We start from the raw sequence: 13,539 nt of genomic DNA, 5'->3' as shown, positions 1-13,539 counted from the left end.
ACCCTGGCGTACAGCATAGTGATGGCATGACTGCAAACTAAAGACTGGAGACTAGACTCTGGCGTTTCTGGTGTTGCAGTGACAGGATCCATCCAGTGCAGAGGCTGATGAGAGGCTTTGGCTTCTTCCGGACTAAAGTTCTGTCAGTCAGCTAAGGGGCATACAGAGTCAAAGATAGACATGGCCATAACCAGTTCTACTCAGAACTTCTCATCAGTAGTGACATTCATACAATCAAACTGATATTTATGTCCAGTTTTAAATTTCCCTTACTGGTCATGAAAACAAATGTATTTATGTCATCAATGACCTTTAAAGTAAGAAAAGGGTAAAGGCCTATGATTCTGGATATTGGGTTGGCTACAGAGCCTTTTAAATTCTTTTGTTTTGACAACTTTTTGAGGTATAACATCACCAGTGTGTGTGTGTGTGTGTGTGTGTGTGTGTGTGTGTGTGTGTGTGTGTATGTATTAGTGTACTTAGAGTTGTGCCATTATCACTAACAGTAATTGGTTATTTTTTTAACTCTAGTCCCACATTGGGCACCAAAATGTACTTGGTGATTTTTTTACTCTTTGGCTCTTTTGGGGGCACACCACCCAGCTCCCAAATAAGTTCACAAGGAGGCTTATTATTACTTATAAATGCCCGACCTTAGCTTGGCTTGTTTCTAGCCAGCTCTTAAATTGTCCCATCTACCTTTCACCTCTGGGCGCTTCATCTTTTTCTTACTTCTGTATATCTACTTTACTTATTACTCTGTGGCTTGCTGAGCAGCTGGGTGTCTGGACCCTGATGTCCTCCTCTCCTTGTTCTCTTGCTCCTCCCAGATTTTTCCTTCTATTTATTTTGTCTGCTAGCCCTGCCTATCCTTTCTCCTGCCCCACTATTGGCCATTCAGCTCCTTATTAGACCAATCAGGTGTTTTAGGCAGGCAAAGTAACACAGCTTCACAGAGTTAAAGGAATGCAGCATATCTTTGCATAATTTTGCAAAAAGTTCCACAACATAAGCCAATTTAACACATCTTGAAATAATATTCTACAGCTGCCATTATTATATTTATTTACCCTAAATAAGCCTCACTACTAGTTTAAGTCATGTTTCACTATACATTCTGCCCTGAAAATTTGACTTTTTAAAACATTTCATAGAAATGGAGCTACATAGCTATATAATGTGTTCTCTCATCTTCTTTCATTTAACATAATATTTTCATGGCTTATTAATATTGTAGTATAGATCAGTACATTATTCATTGCATTATAAAATTGTATTCCACTTTGTGGATGTACAACACTTATCCATTCATCGAAATACTTGAATTGTTCCACTTTTGAGAAGAATATGAACAAATAGTGTGATTCCTGTCGCTAAGTACATTAGAAGTAGGTTCTTCCATTTGTTTAAGAAAACTAGCTACTTTAACATGGTGTTTAATACAACTACAACTCGGGGCTTGAGAGATGGCTCAGAGGTTAAGAGAGCACTGCCTGCTCTTCCAAAGGTCCTGAGTTCAATTCCCAGCAACCACATGGTGGCTCACAACCATCTGTAATGGGGTCTGGTGCCCTCTTCTGGCCTGCAGGCATACACACAGACAGAATATTGTATACATAATAGATAGATAGATAGATAGATAGATAGATAGATAGATAGATAGATAGATAAAAATATTTAAAAAAATACAACTACAACTCAGTAACATTTAGTACATAACTTTCCTGCCCCTGAATATTGGGATTATCGACATGTGCAACCACTACACCCAGATTTGTCTTCAATTCTCTTGAGTATTATATACCTAGAAGTAGAATTGTGCTAAGCACAGTGGTATATGTATGTAGTTCCAGTACTCAAGATTAAAGATGTGCAAGCTCCCAAATTTTATTGCTTCTATTTTTCCTGCCCTTGAGATTTTCTGTTTAATTCACTCATACTTTGTCAGAAGAGCAAGATGCTTGGCAAAAAGTATCTAACCACCAGGCAATTTTAAGACTGAATTATTTGTTTCTCCCTTACAGTGTAGTCTAGTGCAGACCATTTGTGCAGTTTCTTCCTGTGTAGTAGTTCAGAAATCACCTTAGGCTTCAGAATTCTTCATTGGATCCTCTGTACCTACTGTTAGAGAAACATTATAAAATCTGCAGAAACTCACAGCAGGATTGGGAGCCAGCCTGAACAAGGCATTCTACTAAGGCCCAGATTTTATTATTATTATTTATTATTCAACTAGAGTTGAATCATGTGGTCCACCAAGATCCAAAGGAGGCTAAGTAACTATAATTTTTCCAAATGTTCAGGAAGAAAATGAAATGAAGATCAAGGATCAAATTATCTGACACAGTATTATTTTAGTGACTTAAGTTACTTAAGAAAGCTAATAGAAAAATAAGTTATATTCAGATATAGAGCAAAAAAAGATGTTAAGTGTTCTACTACTATAGACAATTTAAGTTACTATGTTTCTGTAAAGCTAGTCTTTGTCCCTATCAGTTTTGCAGTATATGAACATTATTAAAATGAAACTCTACACTCATTCATTAGTACCAAAACCTAAGGGCCACTCACTCATTTCTGATGATACTTTTTAGCTGGGTTAATAATTTATCTCACTGAGAGTGGTGGCTCACACCTTTAATCCAGCACTTGAGAGGCAGAGGCAGATGGATCTCTGTGAGTCAGGACACGTTGCAGGACAGCCAGGACTACATAAAAAGACTTTGTCTAACAAAAATTATTTTCACTAATAATTTAATTCTCTATTTTTTTCAGGGTTTGAGTAAAAAAGTTGGTGTATCGTCCTCCATCCTCCAAGGTCTCTGGATCTCCTACAGCACAGAAGGTCTTTCTATGGCGTTGGCATCTTTACGAAATCTCTACACTCCAAATATAAAGGTAAACACAAACTACAAATAGATTGAAGAATTGACTGGAAAACATAATTATAAGGGCATTTAGTTGATCTCTGACTTGCCTTGGACTATTTCCTAATGAATAGCCTTTTAGAAATTTTAATGTACATTAAATTGCTATATTTTATTCTGGTAACTGAGGACTGAGGCTGTTGTATAGCTGGTTGGTACCTGGGCTCAGGCTCTGCTAAAGGTTCTGAAGGGTAAATTGATCTCAGGTCACCTCTCTTTGGGGAGGAACTTTTTAAGTCAAGAATTCACTTAAGTAAGCCAATATTCAGCACTTAGTATGTGATCACTCACACTAGCAAGTGCGCAGATTATATAAAAGAGATGTTTTACATTATTTTCCAAAGAAAATATTCAAAAGGGAACAAATAAAGAATAAAAAAGATAGCTCCTAAATACTACTGGACTCTACTCTAGAGTCTCAAGTGAGTTAATTAAAAAAGATGACTAAACAGGTATGACTGATATTTGTCTGATTCTTGTTTCTGTTTCTAGGTCAGCAGACTGCTGATTTTGGGAGGTGCCAATATTAATTACCGGACAGAGGTTTTAAATAATGCTCCAATACTGTGTGTCCAGTCTCACCTTGGTTACACAGAAATGGTGGCCCTGCTTTTGGAATTTGGGGCCAATGTGGATGCCTCTTCTGAGAGTGGCCTGACTCCTCTGGGTTATGCTGCAGCAGCAGGGTTCCTGGGCATCGTGGTCTTGCTGTGCAAGAAACGGGCCAAGGTAACTGCGCCCACTCTGCTGCTGCTCTTCTTCTCCTCTCTTCTCTCTTTTTTTCTTTTCACCACTCCTCTCCTCTTTTCCTCTCCTCCCAATGTTGTCTTTTTTTAACTCATCTGCTACCTCAGCAGTCTAGATGCACCCATCCCTGGTATGGAGCATATCAAAGGGAGGGCTCACTGAGCTCATATTTCCAGTGTTTGCCCTAATGGCCTTACCAATGCATACTGCATCAGAACATGGTTTTAAAGTCTTTGAGAAGGACTTGTAAGAGAGTCTTTATCAGCAACCTCAAAAATCCCTACCTAGAAACCCAGAATATATCTACTGAGCACAGAAGAAGCCTCTTTCTAACAAAATACAGAAGAGAAGCAAGGGGCAATTAGCTGAGTGGGAGGTCTGAACTGCACAGTGCCTGCACACCCTAGGCTTTCGTGTATAAAAGGAAACATTAGGTACAGAGATACTGAAAATCCTTGAAAACCACCATCCTAGAGATGGAAAAGATCCACTCGGACTGGCCAAGGGCACCCAAAGTGTTTGCTAGCACATTTCAGTTCTCTGAAAACATTTCCAAAATATGTTGTTTTTTTTATGTGGTGTGAGGGAATATCTGCATGAATGTGTGGGTGCATGCATGTGCTGGTAGAGACCAGACCAGGACACTGAAGCCTTCTTCTTATCGTTTTCCACCTTATTGTCTTAAGAAAGAATCTCTCATTGAACAAGAAGCTTCACTTTTCAACTAGGCTGGCTGCCTAGTAAGCTCCCAGGATCCTCCTGTCTCTACCCACTAACATTGGTATTGCAGGTACACGGCCATGGCCTGCTTTCATGTGGGTGCTAGGGATTAAGCTCAGCCTCTCATACTTAGAGAGCAAGCACTCTTCCCAGTGAGACATCACCTCAGCGCCCAAAATGTTTTCTTTATAATATTTTCCAAGACACTGATACAGAAGAATTCAATTCAAAATACTCGTAAAAGAAAACCATTGGCTTCCGAAATGTAGGCCACCGAGGAAAATTGTAGCCTTGCGGTATTTTGATTGTCATAAAAACTAAGAATGTTGGTGGTTTCACAGTAAAACCTAAGTATATGTACAACCTCATTATGAGATATTCAGTACTGTCACCAGGGAAGAAAGTGATACTCCTGAGACTCCTTTGGGACATGAAACTTGGAATTCTCAATGAAGTCACAGAGTCTTAGATGTTACTGTGACAAAGATTACCCACCTGTAACAATGTCCCCTTTGTTTGAATGGAGCTTCTAGAGAGAAAATATCTGGTCCTGATGTTACTCTTGATATAAACTCATATCCTAGCTAGGTCCTTGAATCTTCTCTGTCCTTATACCACCATGCCATTGTTCTACTTGTTTTTTATTGTTTTCCTAGAGCAAATGGTTCACTGTTCATTCTCTTTTCAAAATCCTGTCACCTCCTCTATATTTGGTATTAATAAGATTAAGCTAAAAGCAAGGTGTGCTATTGTACCTCTATAACCTCAGGACTTGGGAGACTGAGACAAGAGGATCATAAATTCAAAGTCAGTCTGGGATATATAGGAAGGCCATCAATTTTTTTTCAAAGGGAGGAAAGAAGAAAGTGTCTGTCTCAGTGAACATCTGTCATAGACAGTGTTCTTTCCTACACTGGCCTGTACTCTTGCCTAACAAGGAAGTACTAATGCTAAAGACCCTTTGATATCTGTGTCTCTTTTGCCTTTACCAAAACATTGAGTAAACAACTCATTATATTTCCATTCATTTTGTGAAAGGCTAGCACAGAGGTGACTCTACCCCTTTATTGAAATGTATACACGAGCTACATCGTGTCCACACGTCTTATTGTAGATGATAACTTCTATCACTTGATTAAAGGTACTGTCTTCCAAGCTGTAACTCTGAAAGTACTTTTCCCCTTTGTTGCTCATCACACTTTTGTTCACTTGTGTTAAAATCGACTCTTGATTTTTACTGAGAGAAGTTATGGCTATGATGCCTGTTTAACGGGTGATTTTCTATTTCCATTCTTTCCTTATTTGTTGATAGGATTCCATTCTTTTTTGTTCGTGTGTTTGTTTTGTTTTGCTTTTTCAAGGCAGTGTTTTGCTGTAGCTTTGGAACCTGTCCTGAAACTCACTCTGTAGACCAGGCTGTCCTCGAACTCACAGAGGTTCACCTGCCTCTGCCTCCTGAGTGCTGGAATTAAAGGCGAGCACCACCACCACCTGGCTTTATAATCACATTCTTATTGAAAACTTCTGTCTAAAGATCTTCTGGTAGATGGATCATAATCAGCCTTTCTTTCAACCTAAACTTTGAACCAACACTGAAATTATAAAACTGCTTTTAGAGCTTAATCTAGAGTAAAGCTCCAAGTGCCTCTCGCCATTTAGGCCAAATCTTTGGCATTCTGCCCTCCTGCTGGAAAAGGATGCCATTTCTGCCAAAGTTCAGTGGTCCACTGAGTGACTCACGACACAGGGCATTTCTTCTTTGGAGCACTATGGATAATTTTTGTGCCAACAGAGTCATGGGTCTCTAGAGTCTTGGACTGAAAAGAACTATTAAGAGCAAAGAGAACTAACTACCTCAGCTTCACCTGAGGGTTTTGTTTCATTTTTTTTTTAATGTGAAAACAAAAACCTTACCTCATTTTATGGAGAAAGAAGTTCTCCACAGGGGGTAGGGATGCCCAGGGGATTTGGAGATCATTTCTAATCCACTAAGATCAGAGAGTGGGAAAGGATGATGTAGACATATGCAGTAGGCCAGTGTGACCAGGATAGACTACAGCAGCCAGTCTTTGTTCATGCAAGTCTCTGTTCTCTTCCCTTAGGTAGATCACTTGGATAAGAATGGGCAGTGTGCTTTGGTTCATGCTGCTCTACGGGGTCATCTAGAGGTTGTCAAGTTTCTCATTCAGTGTGACTGGACAATGGCGGGCCAGCAGCAAGGAGTGTTTAAGAAGAGCCATGCCATCCAGCAGGCCCTCATTGCTGCAGCCAGCATGGGTTACACTGAGGTAAGAAAAGGTGATAGGATTTTTCCACAAGTTATGTATTAAAAGACCTAGGAAACTGGGCGGGGTGGGGGAGCATGCATGCTACAAAATTACCAGCCAAATTGGTGCGAAGCTTTTAATCACTATTATGAAGAATAAGGGGATTAAATTCTACGAAACACTACTCAAATACCATGGTACCTAGAATTATGTGCATGGAACAAACTTAAGAGTCAGAAAGGTGTTTGGAAATTATCTCACACAGCTCCTCCCATACTTTCACCCCTAAGAGTGTGACACTATAAGACACACAGGGGTTACTGACTTGTGAACATATGGTCAGACGTTGTTGGACAGAAAGGATACATAATCCACAGAACCTCAGAGGGATTGGTTTTGATCCTAAACCTTACAGTTTTCTCACTTTCTTAGAACCCTAATTTTTCATCCATAAAATTACTTAAATATTTTTACAAGGCTGTTATGAAGGATGCTCTGTAAATAATTAACATCATAGAAATGGTATTCTCTACATTATTAGTAACTGTGTGAAATACATGGAAATGTTAGTATTGTATGAAATGTTAAATAACTGACCATGCGGAAAGGAGAGGAGTATAACTAGGAAGCACAAAAATGCTTCACCAGTGTAAAGAGTGGGTTACATGATTTAATAAACAGTGTTCTCAATTGAATGGTTAATCGAATGTTGGCTTTGGCCAAATCTGGATCTGTAACTAACCTGTGGTTGTAACCTAACTATGATGTTTCAAGTGGAGTGTCATCTAATTTATTCTTTTCCCAATAATTTTACTGCCATTAAATCTGATATTTGGTTTACTATCAAACTATCTCTCACCTTTATGCAAGCTCTGCTGACTAAGATGAGACACATTTCAGGGTTAGCTCTAGACCAAACATTGTTTGTAACTATTCCCACTATGGCTGACTTCAGACTGCCAGGGCTGCACCACTGAACAGGAAAGTGGGAAGAAATGCACAGATGCACATGGTGACAATGTTTCAGCCATACAGATACAATAAATATAAATAACTAATATAGCACAGATGATAATAATATGACATAGTGAAATAATTTAGGAATTTTAAGAGTTGAGGGACATTTTTTGTTCGTTGTTTGTTTTTTAGTGGTGGTGGGATCAAATCCAGAATCTCACACATACTAGAAAAGCACTCTTACCAGTGAACTATGTACCCAGCCCAAGTTTAAGTACTTAAATCTTTGTTTTTCATATCATTTATTTGTTACTCAACTTTTAATAAATGACTGACTTTTTTTAACAATGAACTTGTAAAATTTCTGAAAATTTTAGAATCTGCTTGCATGGGCCACTACTCACCAGCCCATCCCACTGCAAGGGGTATCCCAGTAAGGCAGCAATTCTCGCAGCTGACATGAGCTCTACCAAGGGAATATGAAGCCAAACGGAAATTTGTATCATCTAGGGAAAGTCTTTAACTCCCAGTACAGTTAGAGTCCTGGGAACAGCTGTCACCTCTGTTTGTGGTTTACAGTCAGTCATTCTCCCTCCCACCTCACAGACAGCCTCATACTTCTGAGAGGGAAGAAAAGATAACAATCACTTTAAAGAGATATAGACCTCAATTTTTTCCATATTTTTTTCCTGAGTTCTTATTGTCATTAGTTTAAATAAGAATATGTAATTTTAAATCACATGCTGTATGGATTATGTTAAAGAAAAAATGTAAACTCCATCTGATAGGACAACTTTCCAGCAGAACAGTCGGGGGTTTCTTTGAGAAAATCAAAACTGATTTCTTTTGTACTTAAGAAAGTTAGTGGTGCTTGGAGGATTGTCTTCCACAGCTCCCAGATTAGTGCCAGCAGCACAGCTTGTCACCTGCAGTGAGCTGACGTGAGTTCTTGTTTCAGATTGTCTCCTACCTACTTGATCTTCCAGAAAAAGATGAAGAGGAAGTGGAGCGAGCTCAGATCAACAGTTTTGACAGTCTCTGGGGAGAGACAGGTACTTCTCTTGGGCATCAGTAGCTTAGTGGGGTGTTGTACTTATGTAGACTTTCTGCGTCTCTCATACCATTATTTTGAGTCTGGCATTCTTTAGCACTCTGTCTTAAGATTTTTGTGTTGGAGACCAGGTCAGCTTTCCTCACCTTCTTTCCCTTTGAATTCTCCGCCATTAGCTCTTTTTTTAAAAAGAATCACAACTCTTGTTTCCGAAACAACTATTTTTAAAAGACAAGCTTTCCTTATAATATGGTAATCAAAACAGAAAATAATGGTGACCTTTCTTTTGTTTGTATGATCCTTATACTGCTTCCTTTTCCTTTCTTCCCAAAATAACATTCAACCTCCAGTTATAAACTGTGAAGATGCCCCTTTCATCCACATCTCGGTCTTAACCAGATGTTATTATGGCTATCTAACACTCTTAGGCTTTACCTTGTGACTAGAGCTGCTAGCTAGATACAGACTGATCTACTGCAATTCCTCCGGGTCTACAGTGACATTTTCTTTATCATTTAGCCATGGCTTCACCAGCAGGAGCCTCTTCCTTGTTCAAGAAATGAACATTGTCTTTTCTCCAAGTCTCCACTGGAGCATCTGGAGAAACATTAGTAAGCTTTGGTGTGTCTTTGTGAAAGCGGGGCAGGGAAAACAGTAGAGTTACCACAGATGTGTGTCATCTCTGCCAGGAGAAAGACTAATATTGAGATGGCAACGGTAGGTAAGGTAACTTGTTTCACTAAAGAAGAAGGAAGGGTATGCATTTTGGTAAAGGTTGAGAATGTTAAAAATCACAGAAGAATTTTGAACTTAACCAAAATTTATAACAACCTGTTGAATTGTTTTCTTTCTCTCCCTGCTAAAATTATACATAGGTTTCATGACTTCTTTTCCATGTGTAATGGTCCAGAGCACAGGAATTTCCTTCTCAAATAATTTCTCCCTCTGTAAAAGCCAAAGAGAGCAGGTGCCAGGCAGCTGCAGCTTAAGAGCCCATGATAGATGAAAGGAAAATGTGCAGCTGGAAACAGCTGCTGTCCCAGGAGCCCCATCCTAAGAGAAGTTAGAGGACGGGACCAGCCAGGATTCTCCATATGAGACCTGGAACTGCAAAAGGGACATGTTAGTTTATCTCTCCTGTCAGCAACCCTTCTCCAATAGAGTGTTGCCATACCTCCTGATAGACCCCTTCTAACCAAGGAAGATGGCCAAAAATGCCATGGTCCAGCAGTCATAATGGGAAGATATTATAAAGCCAATAATCATAAAGTGGAATATCAAAACTTATTCTAGTGCTGTACTTCAAAGAAATTCTTAGAATGCTTCAAAATGGTATAAACTGTGTGGGAGATGACTCACTGGGTACAGCTCACTGCCTGCCATACAAGTATGAGATTCTGAGTTTCTATCCCCAGTACCCACATAAAAGTCAAGCATAGCAGCATAATCTGTAACCCCAACACTGGGAGAACGGAGACAGGCAGATCCCAAGGACTCTCTGACTAGCCAGTCTAACAGAAACAACAGTGAAAATCCCTGTCTCAAAAACTAAGGTAGATTAAGGAAGTCAACCTCTGACTTCCACTGGTAAATGTGCAAACATACACACACACGTATAAACTAACTATATACAGGAGGCTTAATTTTTATTAAGTATGAATTTCTTTTCGGGGGAAGGTTTGTTTGTTTGTTTGGGTTTTGTTCTTATTGTTTTTCCCCCTTTTTTGGTTTTATAAGAAAGGATTTCTTTGTGTATACCTGGCTGTCCTGGAACTCACACTGTAGACTAGGCTAGCCTCAAACTCGGAGGTCTTCCTGTCTCTGCCTCCCAAGTGCTGGGATTAAAGTGTGTGCCACTACTGCCCAACTGAATATGAATTTCTTATTTGAATAAAACTTTATAACCTGGTTGGTGCAGTGGCTTAGAAGAGAAAGGCACTTGCTGCCAACCTATCATGTTGACCTGAGTTTTATCCCCTAAACCCACATGATAAAAGACGAATTTCCTAAGTTAATCTTTGACCTTTATATGTATGCTGTATTATATAAAAAGTAAAAGAATAAATATAGGCTCAAAATTTTAAAATATCTCATACTTAAAAGCACATGAGTTTTTATTAATACTAATGCACTTCAAAAGTCTAAAGATGAAAATTCTGTGTCCATTTGCTTATAGTCAGAATTATGTCATATTAAAGTTGATATTTACATGTAATAATTTTACTATTACAAACTGTTAAATATACGTTTGGACAAAATATAATTTCTGGATCTATAAAAAGTTACTTGAGGAAAGCCACAGTTGCATACACCTGTAACTCCAGCACTGGAGAGGATTGTTGCACAAGGATAGCAAGTTCCAGGCTAGCCACAGCTATGTAGCAAGGTTGTATATCAAAACAAAACCAAGACAAAATTATTGGATTTCAGAGAGATTTTGGAAAAAGACTGGTGTCTTTGCTATGTAAAAACAACCCTACAACTTAGCACTAATGTAGCATGGACTTCAGCTTACTTCTTTAACTGCAGTGATTTGAACTAAGTCTGCATTTTTTTTCTAATTTATAACACACAGTTTAAAACTTATTATGACCCATTGCATTGTGATATTTGCTGCAATGGTAAAATCTTATATGTATTTATATAAGTTATATATTTATTTTTAAGCTGGTGGAAGTCTTATATCTACAACCCTGACAGTTGGCAGAGGATGTTCGTTTATTCCTGGCTGCCGTAACTGAAAATATTCACACAGAAACTGTATTAATTACAACACTGCTTGACCTATTAGCTTATGCATATTTCTAGATAACTCTTACATCTTAAATCAAGCCATTTCTATTAATCTGTGCATCACCACGAGGTCGTGGCCTACTGGCAAAGAAAGTTCCCACATCTGTCTCTTCTGGTGGCAGCTACATAGCATCTCACTGACTCTGCCTACTTTCTCCCAGCATTCAGTCTGGTTTTCCCACCTAGCACTATTCTGCCCTATCACAGGCCAAAGCAGATTCTTTATTCATTAACCAATAAAAAGCAGCACATATACAGAAGGACTTCACAGACCAGCTGACCTAACTGAGGAAACTTTACCAAAGGAAAATACAGTGGTCAGAGTTTACATCTGGGTCACTTAACTATCAAACTCAAAGCACCACTAAGAAGAGGAAATGAAACAGACATTTCTGTCAGTACTAACACAGATTCTTTCTCTCACAGCCTCCATGTCACGTCCCAGCCCCAGAGGTGTTAATATGGGGAGCAGTGAATCCAGAATCAATGAAATGCATCAAGAATATAATGAAATAGTACTGAGATAAAATTTTTACATATCATGTCCTAAAATATGATCACTGGAGTATGCTTGATGGTTTTGTCTTCCTTTGGCAGCCTCTTTTAACCCTCTAGATGTCACCTACATCTAGTGTTCACCATCTGGCTAACTATAGCAAGTCGAAAACACCACTAAAAAGGAGAAATATACAACCATTACTTTTTATGCCACCACAAAAACAAAAGGTTTTTCCCTCTTATCTCACAGGATTGTCACAGACTTCTTAGGGAACAACACAAGGAAAGGTGGCACATTGTCCTGTCCTGCTCCTTGTGTATAGGTGTAGACCAGGACCAGTCCCTTAGAGCTCCTGGCAGCTATGGAGGCCGACTTCACAAAATAAGATTCCATACTTTGGACCTGTGTATCTTTGGCCAAGATTATTGCAGCTGTCTACTTGCTGACTTTTAGGACTCTCTACCTTACTCCCTGGTGATCCATGTTCCAGAATGTAGCCTCGCCAAAGATGGGTATTTTATATCATAGCCTAAAGTCACTTTCCTACTTACCAACCTTTGTTTACTGTTTGTAGAATTAAATTCTTCACTGTAGTGTAAGACCAGTCATGATCCCCAGGCTCATGTATTGTTTATCTTCTCTGGCAATTCTAGTAATAACAAACATACATTGCGTCCCACTTCAGTGCCTTTATACATGCCTTTGTCTAACATTCCTTCTTGTCTTTTTGTACCTTGCATCATACAACCCAGATTGCCCTCTCCTGGGAGGCCTTACGAGATACTACTTCTCTGCCATCTCGATACCGCAGAATGTCATTGTTGTGATTATCACACTGTAGCATATTTATGTTTTCCGTAGTCAACTGTGAGTTTGTTGAGACTAGACAGCATGTAACAAATAACTCTATTAATATTTAATGTTTTAGGTGCAGTAATCAATTTGTCTCCCCAATCACCTTCCTTCATTGATTTTATATGTTGTAATCCTTCAAGATATAAATAGATAAAAGAATCATTTGTTTTTCAGTATTCTGTTTAGTATAACTAGTGTCAGCATTATATCCAAGCCCATCTCTGAACTATATCATACCTGTCTCTTCAAGCATGTATGCACACGTGTATGCACACGTGTATGCACACGCATGTGCACACACACATACACGACAAACTATTTGTGTCAGCTAATCTCATCAGATGCTGACCAGCTCGGAAAATAAAGTCTGTTTCTGGTCTCTTGGGAAAAAAATTTTTTTTCCTAACTGCTATGGTTTATGAACAGTGCTTTTACCTTAATCTTCTTTCTTCTAAAAACTCTTAACAGTTTTTTGATAATATTCATAGAATCCATTTAAAGCAACTTTTTGGCCATGATTTTAAGAAGTCCAGACTCCATTCTACATAGTTGCATTGTTTTGAGATGAAATTGGCCAGCTGCATTAATAACCATGTCTAGCTAACATCTGAAGGTTGCTGCCAAATGACATCATAACCTAAACAACAGAGCTTATACAACAAAGAAAAAGGCCAAATGGAATGTTCTCTCTCATAAAAATGTGTCATTCCATAGAGGGAAATG

At 38.8% G+C, this 13,539-nt stretch overlaps 1 protein-coding gene across 1 annotated transcript in view; it reads left to right on the top strand.

Annotated features, from left to right (window-relative positions):
- Tanc2 (tetratricopeptide repeat, ankyrin repeat and coiled-coil containing 2) overlaps window positions 1–13,539 on the top strand; it is a 306,319-nt gene that overhangs the window by 266,748 nt on the left and 26,032 nt on the right. The window contains exons 16-19 of the mRNA XM_042055015.1: window positions 2,776–2,898; window positions 3,420–3,656; window positions 6,497–6,682; window positions 8,577–8,670. Coding sequence (XP_041910949.1) covers window positions 2,776–2,898; window positions 3,420–3,656; window positions 6,497–6,682; window positions 8,577–8,670 — 640 coding nt within the window. The remainder of the gene's footprint in view (window positions 1–2,775; window positions 2,899–3,419; window positions 3,657–6,496; window positions 6,683–8,576; window positions 8,671–13,539) is intronic.

This window comes from Arvicola amphibius, chromosome 4, assembly GCF_903992535.2.
Source record: "Arvicola amphibius chromosome 4, mArvAmp1.2, whole genome shotgun sequence".
NCBI classification, from domain to species: domain Eukaryota; kingdom Metazoa; phylum Chordata; class Mammalia; order Rodentia; family Cricetidae; genus Arvicola; species Arvicola amphibius.
Note: the sequence above shows the minus strand (reverse complement) of the source record. Positions and strands in the feature narration are given on the sequence as shown.